This window comes from Gopherus flavomarginatus, chromosome 5, assembly GCF_025201925.1.
Source record: "Gopherus flavomarginatus isolate rGopFla2 chromosome 5, rGopFla2.mat.asm, whole genome shotgun sequence".
Classification (NCBI taxonomy): Eukaryota; Metazoa; Chordata; order Testudines; family Testudinidae; genus Gopherus; species Gopherus flavomarginatus.
The window spans coordinates 20,978,974-20,998,670 of NC_066621.1; the positions used below are offsets into that span (position 1 = coordinate 20,978,974).

Genomic DNA, 19,697 nt, shown 5'->3' on the forward strand with positions numbered 1-19,697 from the left:
CATTTCATTTGTCATTTTGTTGCCAAATCACTTAGTTTTGTGAGATCTTTTTGAAGTTCTTCACAATCTGTTTTGGTCTTAACTATCTTGAGCAGTTTAGTATCATCTGCAAACTTTGCCACTTCACTGTTTACCCCTTTCTCCAGATCATTTATGAATAAATTGACTAGGATTAGTCCTAGGACTGACCCTTGGGGAACACCACTAGTTACCCTTCTCCATTCTGAGAATTTACCATTAATTCCTACCCTTTGTTCCCTGTCTTTTAACCAGTTCTCAATCCATGAAAGGACCTTCCCTTTTATCCCATGTAGGGCTGGCTTAGCTTGTTCTAGGTAAGCTGAATGGAAAAGGTGTGAGGGAATCCCAACAAATGGTCGTTCAGTGCTTTGAAAATGTAAAACAGTAGTAGAGATGCTCAGGGAATCAATCTACAGACCAGATTAACACAGAACTCTCTCAACCTGGTAAATAAAGGGAGATTCTTTTATACAGATACATTGTTTATTGAGGGTTAGAAAGACCTTGAGACACATTCTGACCCCCTTGGACTTTACGGTAGTTACTGAGCTGCATAATATGGCTACTTAGAACATCACAAGAACTGTCACTAGAAATCAGATCCTACTCATTTAGCTGAAGTGATAAGGGCCTGCACTTTTAGAGAAAGCTCAGAGTTCTTTCCCTGCTGTCCGAAGGATTTTTGATAAGCCCCTTCCACTTGAAGGAAAGGAGAATCTCAGTTAACTTCTAGCAGCAGGGGGTCTATGTCAGTTGTCTAATTCTGATGCTATCCATATTAGATAGGGGCGGATACACTCTAACCAGCTATTTGTTGTTTGTATTATCTTGGCACCTAGGAGCTACAGGTGTGGACCAGGACCCCAGTGTACTAGGTACTGTACAAATAGAGAGTTACTTACACACCCCCTTTGTAAATCAAAGCTGGTCCTCAAGAAGCTAGGATACACAGCCTTTCAATTTCACGTTGAACTAACCAACCCTGATTACCTATGATTTCACAGCATTCCCTATGCTGCACAGCAGGGGCATTCAGAGCTATGCTGAGGGAGGAACTAGAAATCCCTGTTGCTAAAATAGAACCTGCAAGCCACTACTACTTAAGCTAAAGGGGGATCCTGGATATGTGTTAGCAGTATAGGCACTAGGACACTATGGAGCACTTCTGCTTTCATCCTGTAGGGGGCAGTGACACCAGCTCATTGCAATAGGAAAGGCAAACTTTGCAGGAAGTTATAACAAGGATATTTGGGCTGGGTGCAGAGAGATATGCAAGGCTAGTTCCTGGTATGATTAAGGTACCCAGTACATCTGATAGGCAGGCGTTCGCCATCATGTGCCACACACAAATTTACAACCCATTTACGGGTGGGCTTAGAGGTGTGAGGGGGACTGTAAAACACCCCCCTGCCTCCGGCTGTCAAAATCCTCTAGCCCAGAAGTGTCTGCCTTGTGCCCTGAGATGGCAGTTCCCTGGCACCGGGCAGCTTAGCTGGTGGCCACCCTGCAGTGCTTAATTTGTAATGAAAGAGGCAGCAGGGATCAAGCAATTGGGGTGCCAGGGCTAGGAACTGCCAAGCCTAGAGGGGCCGGGACTAGGAACTGCCAGGGTTTGGCACAAGCCCTGCAACCTTGATCCCACCGCCATCCACCCAACCCTGCGCCCCCAGGTCTTTGCAGGGCGGGGCGGGGCACCGCTGGGAACTGGCAAGAGGCCAGGGCGGCATGGGGAGGGGGGACGCCGCTGTTGCCCCGGGGCTGAGCGCCTGCTTCTCTCAGATCCGGTTTGTTTCGTTTTCGTTTCCCGGAAGGATCAGACCAGCGACCACATACTGCTGTGTCTGCGCTCGCGAGTGGGGGACCAGCCAGCCCGGGGCGGAGGGAAGGGCTCGCTCCCCAGCTGGCTGAGTGGGGGGGATCTGGGGGAAGCCTGCTTGAGGAGCAGCGGGAGCGGAGCCCCCCAGGGCCGGAGCTGCACCTCCCACCTCCACCTGCAATGCAGGTAAGAGCTGAGCCACATCGCTGATGCAACAGCCACCCACCTCCCCGTGCACTCTCCCTCCCCCTCAGCCTTCCTTCCCCAGTCCCCACAAGCACCCCCCCGCTGGCTTCCTTCCCGACCCCATCCCCTCAAACAGCCCGGCTAACTCACCCCCCTCCCCAGCAATATTCCCCCCTTCAAATACTTCTAGCAACCTTCCTCATACACCCTGGCTAGAAGTCTCTGCCCCCTCAGTATAGCTTTCCCCCCAAATCCCCAAGCTCTCCTAGCCCCTCTACTCTGCCCTCCACCCCCAGACAGTTACAATCTTGCTGAGGCTTCAGATCTTGAAACTTTCTGATCCTCCCTGCTCTGTACAAGCCTGTAATTAACAAACACTGGAATTCCCCTTCCTTCCTTAGGGACAGCTCATAAGGGGAAGGAGGCAAAGCGGGCTAGATCATGCTTAAGTATATAGCGCATGGACCAATATACTAGCATTATGCAGAGAATTTTTTTTTAATATCTCCCCCATAATTTTACAAAATCACCTTAACTTAGAGCTGCAGGAATACTCCATGATTTAGGTTGTCTTTCAAGGTAAGTTTTATGAAGTCTGCAGCAAGCCTCCATAGATCCCTTGAAGGGAACCCATGAGAACTAAGGAAATGAAGGCACCTCATACACTCTAAAAAGGAGAAAATAAATGAAATAATTAAGGCTGCTTTTCTGGTCTCCCAAGAATTCTTGCAAATTGGCAGAATATCAACCACCTGGATTTTTTTCAAAAGGGTAAATCTAGCTGCAATATAGTTGAGCAAGGGGAGGAAAAAAACCAAAGTTGGAAAGTGTCTTTCCAGAAGAGAAACATATAATTTACCCTGCTAATCTTTCACTTTTATTTTTCCTGTAGCCTGTTGCTTAGAATGAATCTGAAACATGCCTCATGTTGCTGTAAAAAGTGTTACAAGTTCATGCTGGATTGTCTCCTAGTAAATAGAGGTTTTTTTTGTTTTGTTTTGTTTTAAAAGCAGATAAACAATTCTACTGCTAATATAGCTAATAACAGACCTGCTGAAAAAAGTGCAGAGATGAATTTTGGAAGGATCTTCCTGGTTTGGACACAATTAACACTAGGCATCAAAGCATTGTCCACATAAAGTATGAGACTTCCTAGTTCCATAATACACAACCACTCCATAAATGGAAATGGTGCATCTTCTGCTGCAGTTATAAATTGTTGCTCAAATGTAATAGTGTGGCTACCTTGGGCTGTGTTATGAAGACATTGAGCCCAGGAGAGATCATAAAATATAAAAGATTAGGGTTGGAAGAGATCTCAGGAGGTCATCTAGTCCAAACCCCTGCTCAAAGCAGGACCAACACCAACTAAATCATCCCAGCCAGGGATGTGTCAAGTCAGGTCTTAAAAACCTCTGAGGATGGAGATTTCACCACCTCCCTAGGTAACCCATTCCAGTGCTTCACCACACTCCTAGTGAAATAGTGTTTCCTAATATCCAACCTAGACCTCCCCCACTGCAACTTGAGACCATTGCTCCTTGTTCTGTCATCTGCCACCACGGAGAACAGCTGAGCTCCATCCTCTTTGGAACTCCCCCTTCAGGTAGTTGAAAGCAGCTATCAAATCCCTCCTCACTCCTTCTGCTGACTAAACAAACCCAGTTTCCTCAGCCTTTCTTTGTAAGTCATGTGCCCCAGCCCCCTGATCATTTTCGTTGCCCTTCCTTGGGCTCTCTCCAATTTGTCCACATCCTTTCTGCAGTGGGGGGCCCAAAACTGGATGCAATACTCCAGATGTGGCCTCACCAGTGCCAAATAGAGGGGAATAATCACTTCCCTCGATATGCTGGCAATGCTCCTACTAATGCAGCCCAATATGCCGTTAGCCTTCTTGGCAACAAGGGCACACTGCTGACTCCCATCCAGCTTCTCATCCACTGTAATCCCCAGGTTCTTTTCTGCAGAACTGCTGCTTAGGCAGTCAGTCCCCAGTCTGTAGCAATACATGGGATTCTTCCATCCTAAGTGCAGGACTTTGCACTAGTGCTTGTTGAATCTCAGATTTCTTGTGGCCCAATCCTCCAATTTGTCTAGGTCACTCTGGACCCTGTTCCTACTCTCCAGCACATCTACCTCTCCCCTCAGTTTAGTGTCACCCATGAATTTGCTGAGGGTACAATCCATCCCATCATCCAGATCATTAATAAAGATGTTGAACAAAACTGGCCCCAGGACCGACCCCTGGGGCACTCGGCTTGATACCGGCTGCCAACTAGCCATCAGGCTGTTGATCAGTACCTGTTGAGCCTGACAATCTAGCCAGCTTTCTATCCACCTTAGTGTCCATTCATCCAATCCATACTTTTTTAACTTGCTGGCAAGAATATTATGGGAGACCACATCAAAAGCTTTGCTAAAGTCAAGATATATCACATTCACTGCTTTCCCCATATCCATACCTGACCACAATCAGATTGGTCAGGCATGACTTGCCCTTGGTGAATCCATGTTGACTGTTCCTGATCACCTTCCTCTCTTTCAAGTACTTGAAAATGGATTCCTTGAGAACCTGATCCATGATTTTTCCAGGGACTGAGGTGAGGCTGACCTGTCTGTAGTTCCCCAGGTTGTCGTTCTTCCCTTTTTCAAAGATGGGCACTACATTTGCCCTTTTCCAATTGTCGGGTCTTCCCCTGCTCACTATGAATTTTCAAAGACAATGGCCAATGGCTCTGCAATCACCTCAGCCAATTCCCTCGGCACCCTGGGATGCATTAGATCTGGACCCATGGACTTGTGCATGTCCAGCTTTTCTAAATAGTCCTTAACCTGTTCTTTCACCATGGAGGGCTGCTCACCTCCTCCTCATACTGTATTGCCCAGGACAGCAGTCTGGGAGCTGACCTTGTCTGTGAAGACTGAGGGGCAAAATAATACATTGAGTACTTCATCTTTTTCCACATCATCTGTCACTAGGTTGCCTCTCCCATTCATTAAGGGTCCCACACTTTCCCTGACCTTTTCCTTGTTGCTAACATACCTGTAGAAACCCTTCTGGTTACCCTTCACATCCTTTGCTAGCTGCTACTTCAGTTGTGTTTTGGCCTTCCTGATTACACCCCTACATGCTGGAGCAATATTTGTATACTCCTCCCTAGTCATCTGTCCAAGTTTCCACTTCATGTAAGCATCCTTTCTGTGTTTAAGCTCACTGAAGATTTCTCTCTTAAGCCAAGCTTGTCAACTGCCATATTTGCTATTCTTTCTGCACATCGGGATGTTTTGTTCCTGAGCCCTCAATAAGGCGTCTTTAAAAATACAGCCAGCTTACCTGGACTCCTTTCCCCCTCAGATTAGCCTCCCAGGGTATCCTGCCCATCAGTTCCCTAAGGGAATCAAAGTCTCTTTTTCTGAAGTCCAGGGTCTGTATTTTGCTGCTCTCCTTTCTTCCTTTTGTGGGGATCCTGAACTCAACCATTTCATGGTCACTGCTGCCCAGGTTGCCACCCACTTCTACTTCCCCTACTGATTCTTCCCTGTTTGTAAGCAGCAGGTCAGGAGGAGAATGGCCCTGTGCCTGTAGATTAGAATATTCACATTGCCAGTAGCCCCTCCCATGAATGCACCGTTCATTCTGGCTGATACCAGGTTCGCATCTTTAGGCTCAACTAGAGTGACATATACTGATTGTGTGAAGGAACTGCCTGTGGCTGAGGATCCTTGCTTTAGAGTCTGGATGTTCCTTGGCAGCTTGGAAAGGTGAGAAAAGTGTATGGCCAACTTTTTAAAAAAGTGGCTGGTGGTTTTGGGTGCCTTGATTTGGAGCTGCTCAATTTGTGTATCTTTGCACCTGATTTTTGGAGGTGCTGAGCACCCCGAACTCCAAATGAAGTCACTGGGAACTGCAAGGATGCGGCACCTCCACCACTCAGGCCCAAGCTAGGCTCCCAGAAATTAAGGAGCCCAGAATCAGTGGCTGGTTTAGAAAATTTGGCTAAATCTTTTTGCAGGATGGGTAGTAAAGTTCCCAGGGAGTGAAATCTTTTCCAGTGTAAAGTCAGCTCAGCAATTGGTTAGAACCACATTACTGGGATTCAAAGGGGGAGGGGAAAAGACTACTTCCTTGCACATTTCACAATATAAATTGGATTGGATGCATAAGCCCATTACTCTTCATGCTACTTTTTATGGACATGAGAACAATTGATCAGTCCTCTTAACAGGTCTTCACATATTTGAAGATTATCAGTTTCCCCCCGTCCCTCCTTTTCTCAAGGCTAAAGATGCTCAGTAACCTTTTCTCATAGGTTAAGTTTCCTAAACCTCTAGATTCTCTCCCATTTGTCCACATCTTGAAGTGTGGCACCCAGAACTGGACATAATACTCCAGTTGAGATCTCATCAGTGCCAAATAGAGCAGGACAATTACCTCCACTGTCTTACATATGACATAGTGCACCTGAGAAGGATATTAGGCTTTTTTGCAACCGCACCACATTTTTGACTTGCATTAAATCTGTGATCCACTATAACCTAGCAGGTTATCTCCAATTTTGGGATTGTGCATTTGATTTTTTCTTCCTAAGTGGAGTTCTTTGCACTTGTCGTAGTTGAATTTCAGATGGTTGATTTCAGACTGGTTCTCCAGCTTGTCAAGGTTGCTTTGAATTCTAATCCTCTCCTCTAAAGTGTTAGCAACCCCTCCTAGCTTGGTGTCATCTGCAAAATTTGTATTCACACTCTAGACTCCATTATCCAAGTCATTAATGAAAATACTAATACTGGACCAGGACAGACCCCTGCAGTGCCCCCCTGAGACTAGTTATCAGTCCCTCCAGCTTGACAGCAAACCATTATCTAGAGTATGGTCTTTCGACCAATTTTGCACCCACTTTAAGTACGTTCATCTAGATGACATTGCCCCTAGTTTGTCTATGAAGATGTCATGGGAGACTAGCAAAAGCATTACTAAAGATCAGGATCTCAGGTCTACAACTTCCCCCACATCCACAAGGCCAATAAAACATGTTCTGGATTAACAGAAGTGACGGACTGGGTTTGGGATATTTCCCCCCCCCACCTCCAGCAAATTGGCAGGGGTTCATGATCCTCCTCCCCCCTTCAGCACTGAAGAAGGATTATCCATTAGAATCAGGTGTGCATACCCCATATAATCAGTTCCCAGGGGATACAGAGGGAACTCTTACAGCAGATGGATGGTCTGGGGGTTATGGTATTAAATCCTATTCTGACAGGTCCAGGTTAATTCCAGGCTTTGCCACAGCCCCCTTGTGGGACCTTGGGAAAGTCACAGGCAGCACCTTTGAGGATCTGGGCCTTAGTCTGGCAATGTGTGAGTTCTCCCATCTAAGTGGCGGTAGCCCTTCCTCACAGGATGTTGGAAGGATAAACCCATTAAAGAACGTGAGGTCTTGAAGACTATGGTAAATAAGGCCATACAAGGGTGGGAGCTGCCATTTATGCTGAAGTTGACAAGGGAGGTAGAGGGAATACAGCTAATAAATAGCTGCCATTGCCATGGTATCCTGAGCCTCTCACAGTCATTAACAGAATTAACCTTCAGCCACCTGAGTGAGGTAGGGAAATATTAGCTCTGTGTTTTTTTTTTTGTTTGTTTTTTTGTTGTGTTTTTTTTTTTGAGGCACAAGGTAGATTAAATGACCTGCCTACGAGCGCTCAAGCAGCCTGCTGCTGGGCTAAGAATTGAACTTGGACCCTATTCACTAGGCCAGAGGGGTCTCAAACTGGGGATTGGGACCCCTCAGGAGGTCCCAAGGTCATTACATGGAGGGCTGTGAGCGGTCAACCTCCACCCCAAACCCTGCTTGCCTCCAGCATTTATAATGGTGTTAAATATATTGAAAAGAGTGTTTAATTTATTTGGGGGTGGGGTGTCGCACTCAGAGGCTTGCAATGCAAAAGGGGTCACCAGTAAAAAAAAAAGTTTGAGACCCACTGCACTAGGCCATCCTTCCTAGATATATAGCTCCTTCCATCCCACAGATCAATTCCTCCATCTCTGGTCTGTGAGCATGGTGTGCTTAAGAAGTGTAGAGCCAATTTTAAAGTTTAGGGAGAAATTAAGGAGAGGGTGCAATTGCCCCAGTGACTTTTGGTCAGTACATGAGGGTTAAAAATCCTTCCCTAGCCTGTTCATGCAGCAAATGAGGGGGAATCTGACCACCACAGACAGTTAGCACTTCTGCTTTATGTCTTGGGCGTAAGATAGCACTTCCAGGAACACAGCACTGATTCAGGACTGACTCAGAGGAGAGTACCCTAAACTGTATCAGCACTGGTTCCTGCAGTGGATTTTCCCTGATGGTGTCCCCTCCACCTACCATACCAGGCTCAAGTTTGCTGAGCTTTTGAGGGGAGGTTACAAGAGGATACCTGCATTAAACAGAATAAAGCTACTGTTTGAGACTGCTTTAAAAAATATCCATGCTTGGGCCCAGCAGCAGGGTACTTACAGCTGGTGCTGTTCTTTGTCCGTTGACGTGTTAACCTCTCTCCCTCAGGGTGAAGTGACAGTCAGTTCTTCTCTGAGCCCTGTAACAGCAGCTTCTTTACCACTGCAATCACAATCCAGGTGTGCAGCATTCTCGCAGCCAATCAGTGAAGGCGAAATCTTCAAATTACCAGGCAGGCTCAGTGAGTAGATGGTGCCTTGTTTAATGGCCTACAAATTAACATCACTGAGGAGGTATTTTATAAAGCACTGTGCAAAAGCTACAGCCCACTACATGGGACACCAGCATAATCTGACTTCTGGATCTTCAGTACTGTACTGAAGACTTCTACCCCTGGAGTTAAAGGAGTAACTCCATTAACAAATAGCACTAGTAGGCTGTTATGCTCCAGCTGACCAGTCACTAGAAGGGGGAATAGTACACACTGTGCTCATATTCGTTTCACAAACATTAGTTACCTTAGAAGTGGGTAAGTCATCGTCATTTCACAAGTGGGGAAACTGAGGCACAGAACAGTGAAGTGATTTTCCCAAGAAATGGGACTCTTAAATCAGTTCCTGCTGCCTTGATTTCCTTCCTCACATCCCTATGTCCCTGACCTTTCCAGGACCCAGGTGTGCAAACTCTACCTTACCTTTTATGTGCCTGTGTATGAGGACAAAGGGGAGTAACACTGACCAGAGGGTTACATGGACTCTGAGTTAGGCGCCTTTTCTTACTGTCTGTACAGAACCTAGGGTAATGGGACCAGGATGTCAGCTGGAGCTATAGGTTCTACTGTCATGTAAATAAGTTGGTCCAATGCCAGTCACTCCTCTCACCAGGGTGTGAGGATGCAGTAATGGCTGTCAAGTGCTTTGGGAGGAGATAGGACTAGTTATACTCAGAGGTTGGGATTTTCAAACAGGCCTCAGAATTAGGCACACAACTCCTATTGTAACTGTGCACACAGTTCCTAGTCCTCTAAGACTATAAGCCAGTGATGTTAGGAGGAGTAAGTGGATGATACCAGAGCCAAACATTATCCATCAAGCTCCTCTGTATTGCATTTTCTCTCTCAGGGGTTTGTTCTGATTTATTGTAATTAGAATATAGTCCCTTTAGAATGGAAGTTTGATGCTAGACAAGATCAGTGTCTCGTCCCACCCCTGTTCTCACTGGGCCTTTATTTCAGAGATTGTTCTTGCTTGCCTTCAGGAATCCAACCCTCACTGTGGAGCAAGGATGATGTGATTCACTGGCTAAGATGGGCTGAGAAAGAATATTCACTCCGGCGAACAGACGAAAGCAAGTTTGAAATGAACGGAAAAGCCCTTTGCATTCTCACCAAGGAGGATTTCAGATATAGGGCTCCTAGTTCAGGTCAGAGGAAACAATAGTCTTTTGTAATGACACTGCTGAATGTGCTGTACAATGCAGTCCACAGGATAGGGCATTGGTCTGGGATTCTGAAAAACCTGGCTTCAGTTCATTTCTCTGCCACTGACCTGCTGTGTGACCTAGGGCAAGTTATTTCCCCACTCCCCTGTTGTCTGATTAGACTGTCAACCTTTCAGGGGAGGGATAATTTCACAATGTGTCTGTACAGAATCTAGTACCATGGCACTCTGCTCTGGGGGGAGGGATAGCTTAGTGGTTTGAGCATTGGCCTGCTAAACTGAGGGTTGTGAGTTCAATCCTTGAGGGGGCCATTTAGGGATCTGGGGCAAAAATCTGTCAGAGACAGTACTTGGTCCTGCTGTGAAGGTAGGGGACTGGATTTGATGACCTTTCAAGGTCTCTTCCAGTCTATGGGATAGGCATATCTCTATATATTATTTGGGGCCTCTTGGTAATGCAGATAAGGACAGTAACAGAAAGTATCAAAATCCTGCCCAGTCTTGTTTCAATACCCCGGGTAAGAAACAAAATCACAATGCAGAGAGCATCCCTACCAAGCCTTTCTCACCCATCTAGGCTATAGCTAGGCAGGATTACAGGAACTGCCAAATTAGATTAGACCAGTGATCCATATAGTCCAGTTTCCTATCTCTGGAATGTCCCATATGGAATGCTTCAGAGACAGTTGTAAGAACACTGCAGTGGAGAACCTGCCTATGAAGAAAGTTTCTTCCTAACCCATCTGTAGAGATTGGCATATGCCCTGAAGCATAAGGATCTCTTTTAATATCTAAGAACTCTGGATGTTCTCATTCATACAAATGTCAGTTGTGTTTTGAATCCTGCCTTGTGTTCTCAGACACTGTCAAGCTGTCCTTCAGTGGCTTAAGAGCATGAGTACCAAAGGCAGATGGTTAAGAACCATGCTCCCAACCTGGTTTTGAGTTCTAGAGTTAAATTTCACCAACCTATCAAGTGTAAGCACCTTATGTGCCAGAACAGCTTTAACATGGAACAACAGACAGTCCCCTCAGTTTCTCCCATCTGTTTTGCCACCCAGGGAGTGGTGAAAGTAACTGAGGACACTTACTGATATGGGAGGGGGAAGGGAGCAGCTCTGGCCCCTGGAAGGGGCGAGGCCTCAGGCAGAAGGGGGCAGGGCTGGGGGGTCAGCATCCCTAAGCCAGCCCTTGCAGGCTACCTAGCCCGTGCCACCTGGGGCTCCTATGTTGATTTAAAGGGCCCAGAGTAGCTGCTGTGCCCCTCAGCGTCCCTGCAACGGGGGGCAGGCAGCAACATTAAAGCGCTGCCACAGGAACGGACCATCCTTAAAGTGCTGTGGCAGCGCTTTAATGTTGCTACCCCTTCCCGCCCCCGTCGGCAGCCTTGCTGACAGAGGAGGCAAAAGGGACAGGGAGGTAGGCAATACCTTTGTAATAGAGAATTCCTTACACCAAGGATCACAGCAATATTCAGGTTATTCCTAGTCAGAGGACTGCGGTAAGTGGCTGGATCTCTACTGTATTTTCTCTCAGGGGTTTTGTTCTGATTTATGGTAATGTTAAAATGGATCTTTTAGAATGGAGTACAGTAGAGATCCAGCCACTTACGCCAGGTCAGTTGCACTTTAGGACTCGCACCAAAGACCATGCTTGCAACCAGTCCTAGAATAAGCTATCTAAAGACTTATTAACTAGGAAAAGGAAGCAAGAGAGAGTTATTTATGAGGTTAAGCAGGTGACAGGGCCGGCTCCAGGCCCCAGCATGCCAAGCGCGTGCTTGGGGCGGCATGCTGCGGTGGGCGCTCTGCCGCTTGCCGGGAGGGCAGCAGGAGGCTCCGGTGGACCTCCCGCAGGTGTCCCTGCAGAGGTTCCGCTAGTCCCGCGGCTCTGGTGGAGCATTCGCAAGCACGCCTGCGGGAGGTCCACCGGAGCCGCGGGACCAGTGAGCAGCAGAGCGCCCCCCGCAGTGTACCACCGTGCTTGGGGCAGCGAAATGACTAGAGCCGGCCTGGCAGGTGAACATATACACACACACACAAATGAGTTCCAATCTTAAGATTCTATAGGTAACAGAAGCTTTATAATAAGCAAGCTCAATATGTCCTTTAGGGCTTTTGTTTAGATCTAGAAAATGTTGCCCGTTAGAGCGTTCAAGCAGCATAGAGATCATTTCCTCCTAATCAGGGGTTTTTATTTCCTCCTTCCTTGGACTCTGAGCTGCAAACTCAGCTGAGGGAGGAATTCACTTGCATGACTCATCTTCATGGGGTGGGCAGGGGAAGAGTAAACAAAAACTTTTGTCCTTGTTAATGTTCCGCTCTAGTTCATCTGGTATTATTGGGCCTTCCTTAGGGCTGGTCTACACTGGCCATTTACAGCGCTGCAACTTTCTCACTCGGGGTGGGAAAAAAATATCCCCCCCTGAGGGCAGCAAGTTTCAGCGCTGGTAGCTACACCCCTGGTGGAGGTGGTTTTTTTAATTATTAATTATTAAGAGCGCTGGGTTGTGTGCCGCAACCACACAATCCACGTGAAAGCGCTGCCATGGCAGCGCTTTAGCATTGCCATTGTAGACTAGTCCTTATTGACCAGGACAGTCTGTTGGAGACCAGCATTTCACAGTAGTTAATGTCCCTCTTCAGTCTGATTTACAGAGTTACAGAGATGTACAACACAAATGCTTGAATATTACTTACAATACGAGATACAGTGTTAAGTGGAATTAATGCATTCAGCAACACACAAGCATTCCATAAACACGTTTTTATAATTTAATACCCATTTTAATAATGCTAACACACAGGTGAGTCAGATTGATTCCAGCTGTGTATTTGTCAGTGTTTAGTTGGGATGTGGGGACCTTGCATGAGCTGGCACCTGGTCTGCCAGCATCACACACAGGCCATACATAGTTCTTCTGCAGTTTCAATTAGGTATAGTAAGTTTGTTTCCTATACTGAACTGCTGTGTAAAGTTGTAATGCACTCTTAAAAAGAGCTGTTGTGTTCCACCCCAGAGGTGGCTGCAATTTCAGTGGTAGGTGAACTGACCCTTTGTAATTTGTCTGTTAAAAGTTTGAGGTCCTTTGGGGTGCAAGGTCCTATGCAAGTGTGGGATATGCTTGTCAAGAAATTCACAAGCGTGGAGGGAACAGATGGTGGACTGCTTGAATTCTGCTACTGCACATGGAGAAGACTCCATAATTATTTGCCTTATGGTAGCACCAGAGGCTCACACCCAGCTCAGAGCCGCTGTGCCTAGTGCATTGTACCAGTACATAGTAAGAGACTGTCCCTTCTCTAAAGGGATTATAGTGTAATGAAACAAGACTGACAAAGGCATCAGCCCCCTTTTGCAGATGGGGAACTAAGGCAGAGAGCCATCAAGTGACTGGTCCAAGGACACTGAGTCTAGAAGATCTGAGACTATGGTGAAATTCTATGCCCTTTGTTAGCACATCATGTTACACAGGAGGTCAAACAGCCCCTTCTGGCCTTAAAAATCTATCCCTTGATGGTATCTGAGTCTATTCTAGTGTCTTATCTACAAGACACACTTTCACAAGAGTCCCTTAAACTGTGATGGACTGGGCAGCAGCTAGGCACATGGCTAGAGACCACATGACAGCGGAGGATGTGTGTCAGTTTTCCATGTCCATTTCATTGTGCAGGGTACCCCTTGCCCAGGCAGACTGCTGTGATTAAACACATTTCAGACCCTACTAATCCAGATGCACCCAACTGTCTTTCCTTTCCCCACAGGTGATGTTTTGTATGAGTTACTCCAATACATTAAGACCCAGAGAAGAGCCCTGGTGTGCAGCCCTTTATTTAACTCACCCTTTAGGGAGGCAAAGCACATGCAGATCCAGAGCCATCCAGAAGGTACCGTACCTATTTAGGAGCCTTCAATGGATGTGGGAGGTGGGGGTGGGGTTCATCAAGGAAACAAGCCTGTCAGCTCTCTCATTTGCATGTTTACATTTTTGTCTGAGGGAGGCAAGGCCTAGTGGGCCGAGCACAGGAGTGGGGCCAGGGAGTCCCCAATTCTAATCCCAGCTCTGATAGACTGCAGCCATCAGCAAGTCACCTGGGGGTGACAGTTTCAGCCATGGCCTCTAATTTTGAGTTGCCTCAGTTTTTGGAAGCCCAGCTTTTAGATGCCTTATGTGATGTTTTGTCCTAGCCTGATCTGACATTCTTCACTTTCCCTTTCTGGCTTCCTCTGATGACTCACTATCTACCCTCCACCTAGCCAGTGGCTCCCTACCATCACCTCAGTGCCCTTTCAGTTCCCCACTGCTTCTGTTTGCAACAGTTCCCCTCCCTTAGGATGGCACAATAGACTCCATTCTCCACTTGCATGCACTGAAGTCAGCGTTACACTAACATCAGTGCCAGGAGAACCTTGTCCATCATCCCCCTGAAGCAGACATGGGGCATGGACTTTGCCCAGAAGTCCATCCTAGCCAGTCTGTGCTCCATATCATACTGGTAAATTGTTCTCATAGGGTTATCCTGGAAATACTGTAACAAACAAGGATGCATTGGGTTTCCTTGCAGGTGTGAAGTGCAGGTTAGAAGTTTCCCCAGCTGCAGTCCCCTCGTTGTCAATGAGCTGTCTGAGCCGTGCAGAACAGCCCAGGTCTCCTAGCAAAGCTTCCTGTAGAGCGGAGCCACTTAACCTCTCTCATCACAGCCCAGAAGTCAACTACAGGGCAGAGATCATCTGTTCTTTTCCCAATACACCACCAGCCCCAGTCGATGGAAAAATTGCAGGTGAGTATTAATTTTTAAAGCCTCATGCCTGTGTCAGACAGGCTTTCAGCCATTGAAAGCAGCACTGCCTGAAAAATAAAACGCCTGGGGATGTAAACAGTTTCCATCCAACAAGGGGCATACAAGAGGTTTCACTGGGAAATCTAGGTCTATGCTTCCAAAACTCAGTGGTGAGTCCAGTGAGACCAGCCAACTTAGAGCTGCAAGGATGACTTGAGACTATCACCATTACTGTATACAGTTAGAGATGGGTCCTGTTAGGTGTCCTTGCCCACACAGCAGGTCAGATTCTAAAAGCCTTTGTTATTCTAAAGATGACAAGAACAAAGGTAAGATCTCTTGGAGAGAGCACAGTGTGTGGGGCTCATTTGCCTCCTGCTGCCCTACTCAGAGCTGCAATGACAGCTGATTTTGTCCAGTGCCATGCCTCTGGGTGAATCATTACAGTCGGGGTTGAACCCAGACCCTCTGGTTTTAAGAGCGTGAGTCTACTAGCTCAGTGGTTTGGGTATTAGCCTACTAAACTGAGGTTGGTGAGTTCAATCCTTGAGGGAGAGATTTTGGGGATTGGTCCTGCTTTGAGCAGGGGATTGGACTAGATGATCTCTTTGAGGTCCCTTCCAACCCTAATAATCTATGATTCTACTGCCAGTATTAAAAGGACCAGCTAAGTTAGCAGGTTCAACATCAGTACATGACCCAACCACCACTAAAAAAGGACAGAGTGCTACACAGTGTGTGAGGGTTAGACAGTCTCCCTGGCTGGGGAAGCTTTTCCCATCCTTCTGAGGTCCAGAGCAGTGAGTCTGTGCCTCAGTTTCCCTATCTGTAAAATGTGATTAATAATAACTACCTCCTTTGTAAAGTGCTTTGAGATCTAATGTAAAGCGTTATATAAGAGGGAGGTATTACTGAACACTGTCTGCTGATTGGCTGCAGATTGTGTGGACACTTCCTAGCTTAAAACTGTCAATGTTTTCTTCTGTTAACATGCAGACTGCAGGTTACTCTGGGATTATGTCTATCAGCTCCTCTCTGACAGCCGGTATGAGCCATACATCAAGTGGGAAGATAAAGAAGCCAAGATTTTCCGGGTTGTTGATCCTAATGGACTAGCCAGGCTCTGGGGAAATCATAAGGTAAGTCTGGCTGAGAATCAGTTGGCCATTCCTTAACTCTCAAGTACCAGGTCTTACTTGTCCCCAGATTAAAGAGGAAGTGCCTCACCTCCTTTTAGAGCCTGATCCTATGGGTGCTTTGTACTGAAATGTATTTTATTCTTACAGAATCGGGTGAACATGACTTATGAGAAGATGTCAAGAGCTTTAAGACATTACTACAAACTCAACATTATCAAAAAGGAACCAGGACAGAAGCTGTTATTTAGGTCAGGGATTCTCAAGCTTTTTCTTTCTGAGCTCTCTCCCCCAACATGCTATGAAAACTCCAAGGCCCACCTGTGCCACAACTGTTTTTCTGCATACAAGAGCCAGGGCAAGCGTTTGGGGTTTAGCAAGCAGGTCAAGTGCCTGGAGCCCCACAACACAGGGGCCCCACAACAGCTATGTTGCTTAGGCTTTGTCTTCAGCTTCAGGTGGCAGGGCCCTGGATTTCAGCCCCATGTAGTGGGGGTTTGGCTTTCTACCCTAAGCCCCAGCAAGTCTAATGCTGGCTCTGCTTGGTGGACCCTCTGAAACCTCCTTGTGGCCCCCCATGGGGCTCCAGACCCCTGGTTGAGAACCACTGATTTAGGTGACATAAGTCAGACAGCTTAAATAACCCTATAAAGAGAGATGTTACTAGTTAATGGGAAAATTGCTCAGCTGCCTCCATCCATCCTGTGCACTGAGTGCTCTTCATCTCCTTAGATCTAAAGCTTCCTCAAAAAAGTTAGAGCCAAATTCTCATCTCAGTTATATTGATGCATATCCAGAGTTATTGCACTGGAGTAAATGGAATTGCTCTAGATGGACACTGCTGTTAACTGAAATCAGAGCCTGACTTCCACCCTTATGCACACATACCCGCTAAAGCTGCATACATCTTTCTGAGAGCAGAAGTTGGCCTTCAGGCCAAGTTAAACCACAGGGGGTGGTTTTGGTTTTGCAAAGCCTCAGTTGTGAGCTCTTCTCTGCAAAGCCAAAATCTAGGTCCTGTTTTACAGGCGTCTAGGGCTGGGATAAGAGGTTCTGATTTTGATCTATAGACTAGGCTCATGGGCCCAATCCTGCCAGAGGCTGAGCTCCCTCAGCTCCTGAGGATGAGATGAGGGTAATGAGTATCTTGCAGAATCAGGTGCCTTTTAAGTTGCCCAGCATCTTCTGAGAGCTGTTTCGTGCCCTAATCTCTTAAGGCCTGATCCAGAGCCCAATGAAGTTGCTGCAAAGGCAACAATTGACTTCAATGGACTCTGGATCAGGCCCCTCTTGAGCGCAAAGGGAATTTTGGCAGCTCTCGAGCTAATGATGCCAATTCCCAAGTGTTTTTTATTCCAGATTTTTGAAGAGTCATGGGGAGATACTACATGACAAATCAAGCAAACTAGAGCAGCTGGAGAGTGAGGAGCAGGAAGGACTGGATTTTAAGGAGGACACGCTGGAGGTCTCACCCTAGGAAATCTGCAGCATGGTGTCTAATGTGTGAACATGCTATCCTATAGACAAGCTTTGATGCCACTGTGAAGAAATCAGGATGTCTCGTGCTCTGACAAGAGGCCAACTTTTTCCTTTTGGCTGCAAGTTAAGGGCTTCAGTACATATTCTAGTCAGACTATGCCATCAAGGGACCATTAGCAGCAGAGGTCATGCACAGAAATGGTTCTCCAGTCCTATGTAATCGGAGATCAATCTGTGGTCTGGTCTTTTGCTTAGTTGTCTTTTCTTCATAGGTGCTCTTTGTTCTGTTTCATTTTTAAATGATCAGATTTGGTACATTATGGACAATGCTCATTCTTTGAGTCTCAAAACTAGTCTTTTTCTTGTTGGCCCTCAAATCAGCAAGACATCCCCATTTAGCAAAGCACTTAAGCACATGCTTGAGTGCTTTCATTAATAGGGATGATCTTACATGCTTACTTGAATCAGGGTCTTTGTCCCTGATGCAGCAATGGACTGGCATGCATGTCTAACTTTAAGTATGTGATAGTCCCATTGACTTCACTAGAGCTTCTCACATGCTAAAGTTGGATGGGTGCACCTTGCCGAATCAGGGCTCGAGTGAAGATGTGTAGACTGAAGGGGTCCTTTAAGCTGCACATTTAATTAATTTCACTCTATTAATACTACATTTATGATTAGCAGGCCATGAAAAAATGTGACATTACAGGAATGAACAATGACAGGAACACTTGAGAATTACAGATCGGCTAGCTGTTTCACTGGCATAAGTGAGAAGAAGTAGGCTTGATAACTGCAGGAGGATTCAGAGATGCATGTTGCAAAAATTGAGGGGTTATTTGGAACTGGGGTTTTGATCTGCTACATTAGAGAAGTGGGCCAGACATTAATTTCAGATTTGGACCAGAACTTCCCAAATTTTGGGGGATTGGAATTTGAGTTTTTGGTTTGTTTATCTCTTTAAAGAATGAATGGACCAGATCCTTACCTGGTGTAAATTAAATTGCCATAGGTCCAATGGAGTGATGCTGATTTATAGTACCTGAGCATTTGGGCCAAAGTGTTTACACAGTCTGACAGCAAGAGAGGTTCTCATGTTAGATGTCCATGCAATTAGTTCAAACATTGCCCTGCAGTATTTGTGACTGAGACACTGCAACTCAGCATTAAGATCCTGGAAGTGAAACTAACTTATCTGATTCCAGTGTCCAAGATGAGTCATATGCAGAACCCAAACAGCAGAAGCCAATTTAGATTTTACAAGTTCATTCCTTTTTAATAATCTCAGGTGTTACTAGTAACACAGGTAAGGACATACATGCATGTGGTTTAAGAGGACTTAATCTGACAATATCCATTTATATTTTTATAGATTTCTTCTTGTTTAGGGAATAAACACCACTGATTGACTTGCTTCACTCCATTTATTGGTGGTGACTGAATGGTGAGAGATTAAGAAGCCTGCAGATTTGTCAGTTTACTCACAGAACAGGTCCAGTGTAGGGGCAATGAGAGTTTGCTGCCACTGCTGCCATCTCAACTCTAGAGGGTCTATCAGTGTTTAACTTAAAAATCCGTGTACAAAATAAGGTGAAATCAATGGGATCCTTGCCCTTGATTTCAGTAGCAGCAAGATTAGGCCCTACATAATACATCAGAGAAATGTAGGGCTGGAAGGGACCTCAAGAGGTCATGTAGTTCACCCCACTGTGCTGATGCGGGACTAAGTAAACCCAGACCATCCCAGACCGGTGTTTAACTGGTTTTTAACAGCCACCAATGATGGAGATTCCACCACCTCCCCTAGGTAATCTGTTCAGTGCTGAAGTATCCTTATAATTGGAGAGCCTTTCCCCATCTTATTGCCATCTCCCTTACCGAAGGAATTGGCTTATTCTGCTTGTCCTACCCTTGGTGGACGTGTAAAGAGGACCATGATAAATTGTTCAACAACCCTTTACCTACTTGGAGGTTACCAGGTTCTCTCCCACTTCCTCTTTCTTCTCTACACTAAACATGCTTAGTTCTTTCAACCTTTCCTCACAGGCCATGTTTTCTAAACCTCTGATCATTTTTGTTGCTCTCCAGTTCTGGAGACTGTTCCACCTCTAGGAGAGGACATGTGGCCTAGTGGTTAAAGGAATGACTCTGAAAGTCAGCATTGCTGGGTTCAATACCACAGACTCCATGTGACCCTAGGCAAGCCTCAGTTTCCCCATGTGTAAAATAAGGATTGTAAAACCCATCTCACAGGGGTATGGCAAACACTTATGCATGTGAGTAACTTTATGCAAGCATGGAGCATTGAACTCAATGTGTCAATAGATACATGCTGACTTACACTAGCTGGGGATATGACCCACTGTTTGTAAAGCTATTCATGTGACCAAGCATTACTGGAT

The 19,697-nt window shown here is 46.1% G+C and overlaps 1 protein-coding gene across 2 annotated transcripts; it reads left to right on the forward strand.

Annotated features, from left to right (window-relative positions):
• Nucleotides 1-1,839: 1,839 nt before the first annotated feature.
• Nucleotides 1,840-18,704, forward strand: ETV7 (ETS variant transcription factor 7). 2 transcript variants are annotated; one of them, XM_050956374.1, is made up of 8 exons: nucleotides 1,840-2,023; nucleotides 8,569-8,701; nucleotides 9,718-9,882; nucleotides 13,664-13,786; nucleotides 14,465-14,680; nucleotides 15,677-15,819; nucleotides 15,967-16,067; nucleotides 17,176-18,704. In XM_050956374.1, the coding sequence occupies exons 1-8, from the start codon at nucleotides 2,018-2,020 to the stop codon at nucleotides 17,291-17,293; spliced, it is 1,005 nt and encodes a 334-aa protein (XP_050812331.1). In that variant the 5' UTR covers nucleotides 1,840-2,017; the 3' UTR covers nucleotides 17,294-18,704. The 2 variants fall into 2 exon arrangements, with proteins under 2 accessions (XP_050812331.1, XP_050812333.1); XM_050956376.1 differs by lacking the exon at nucleotides 13,664-13,786.
• The last annotated feature ends 993 nt before the right edge of the window (nucleotides 18,705-19,697 follow it).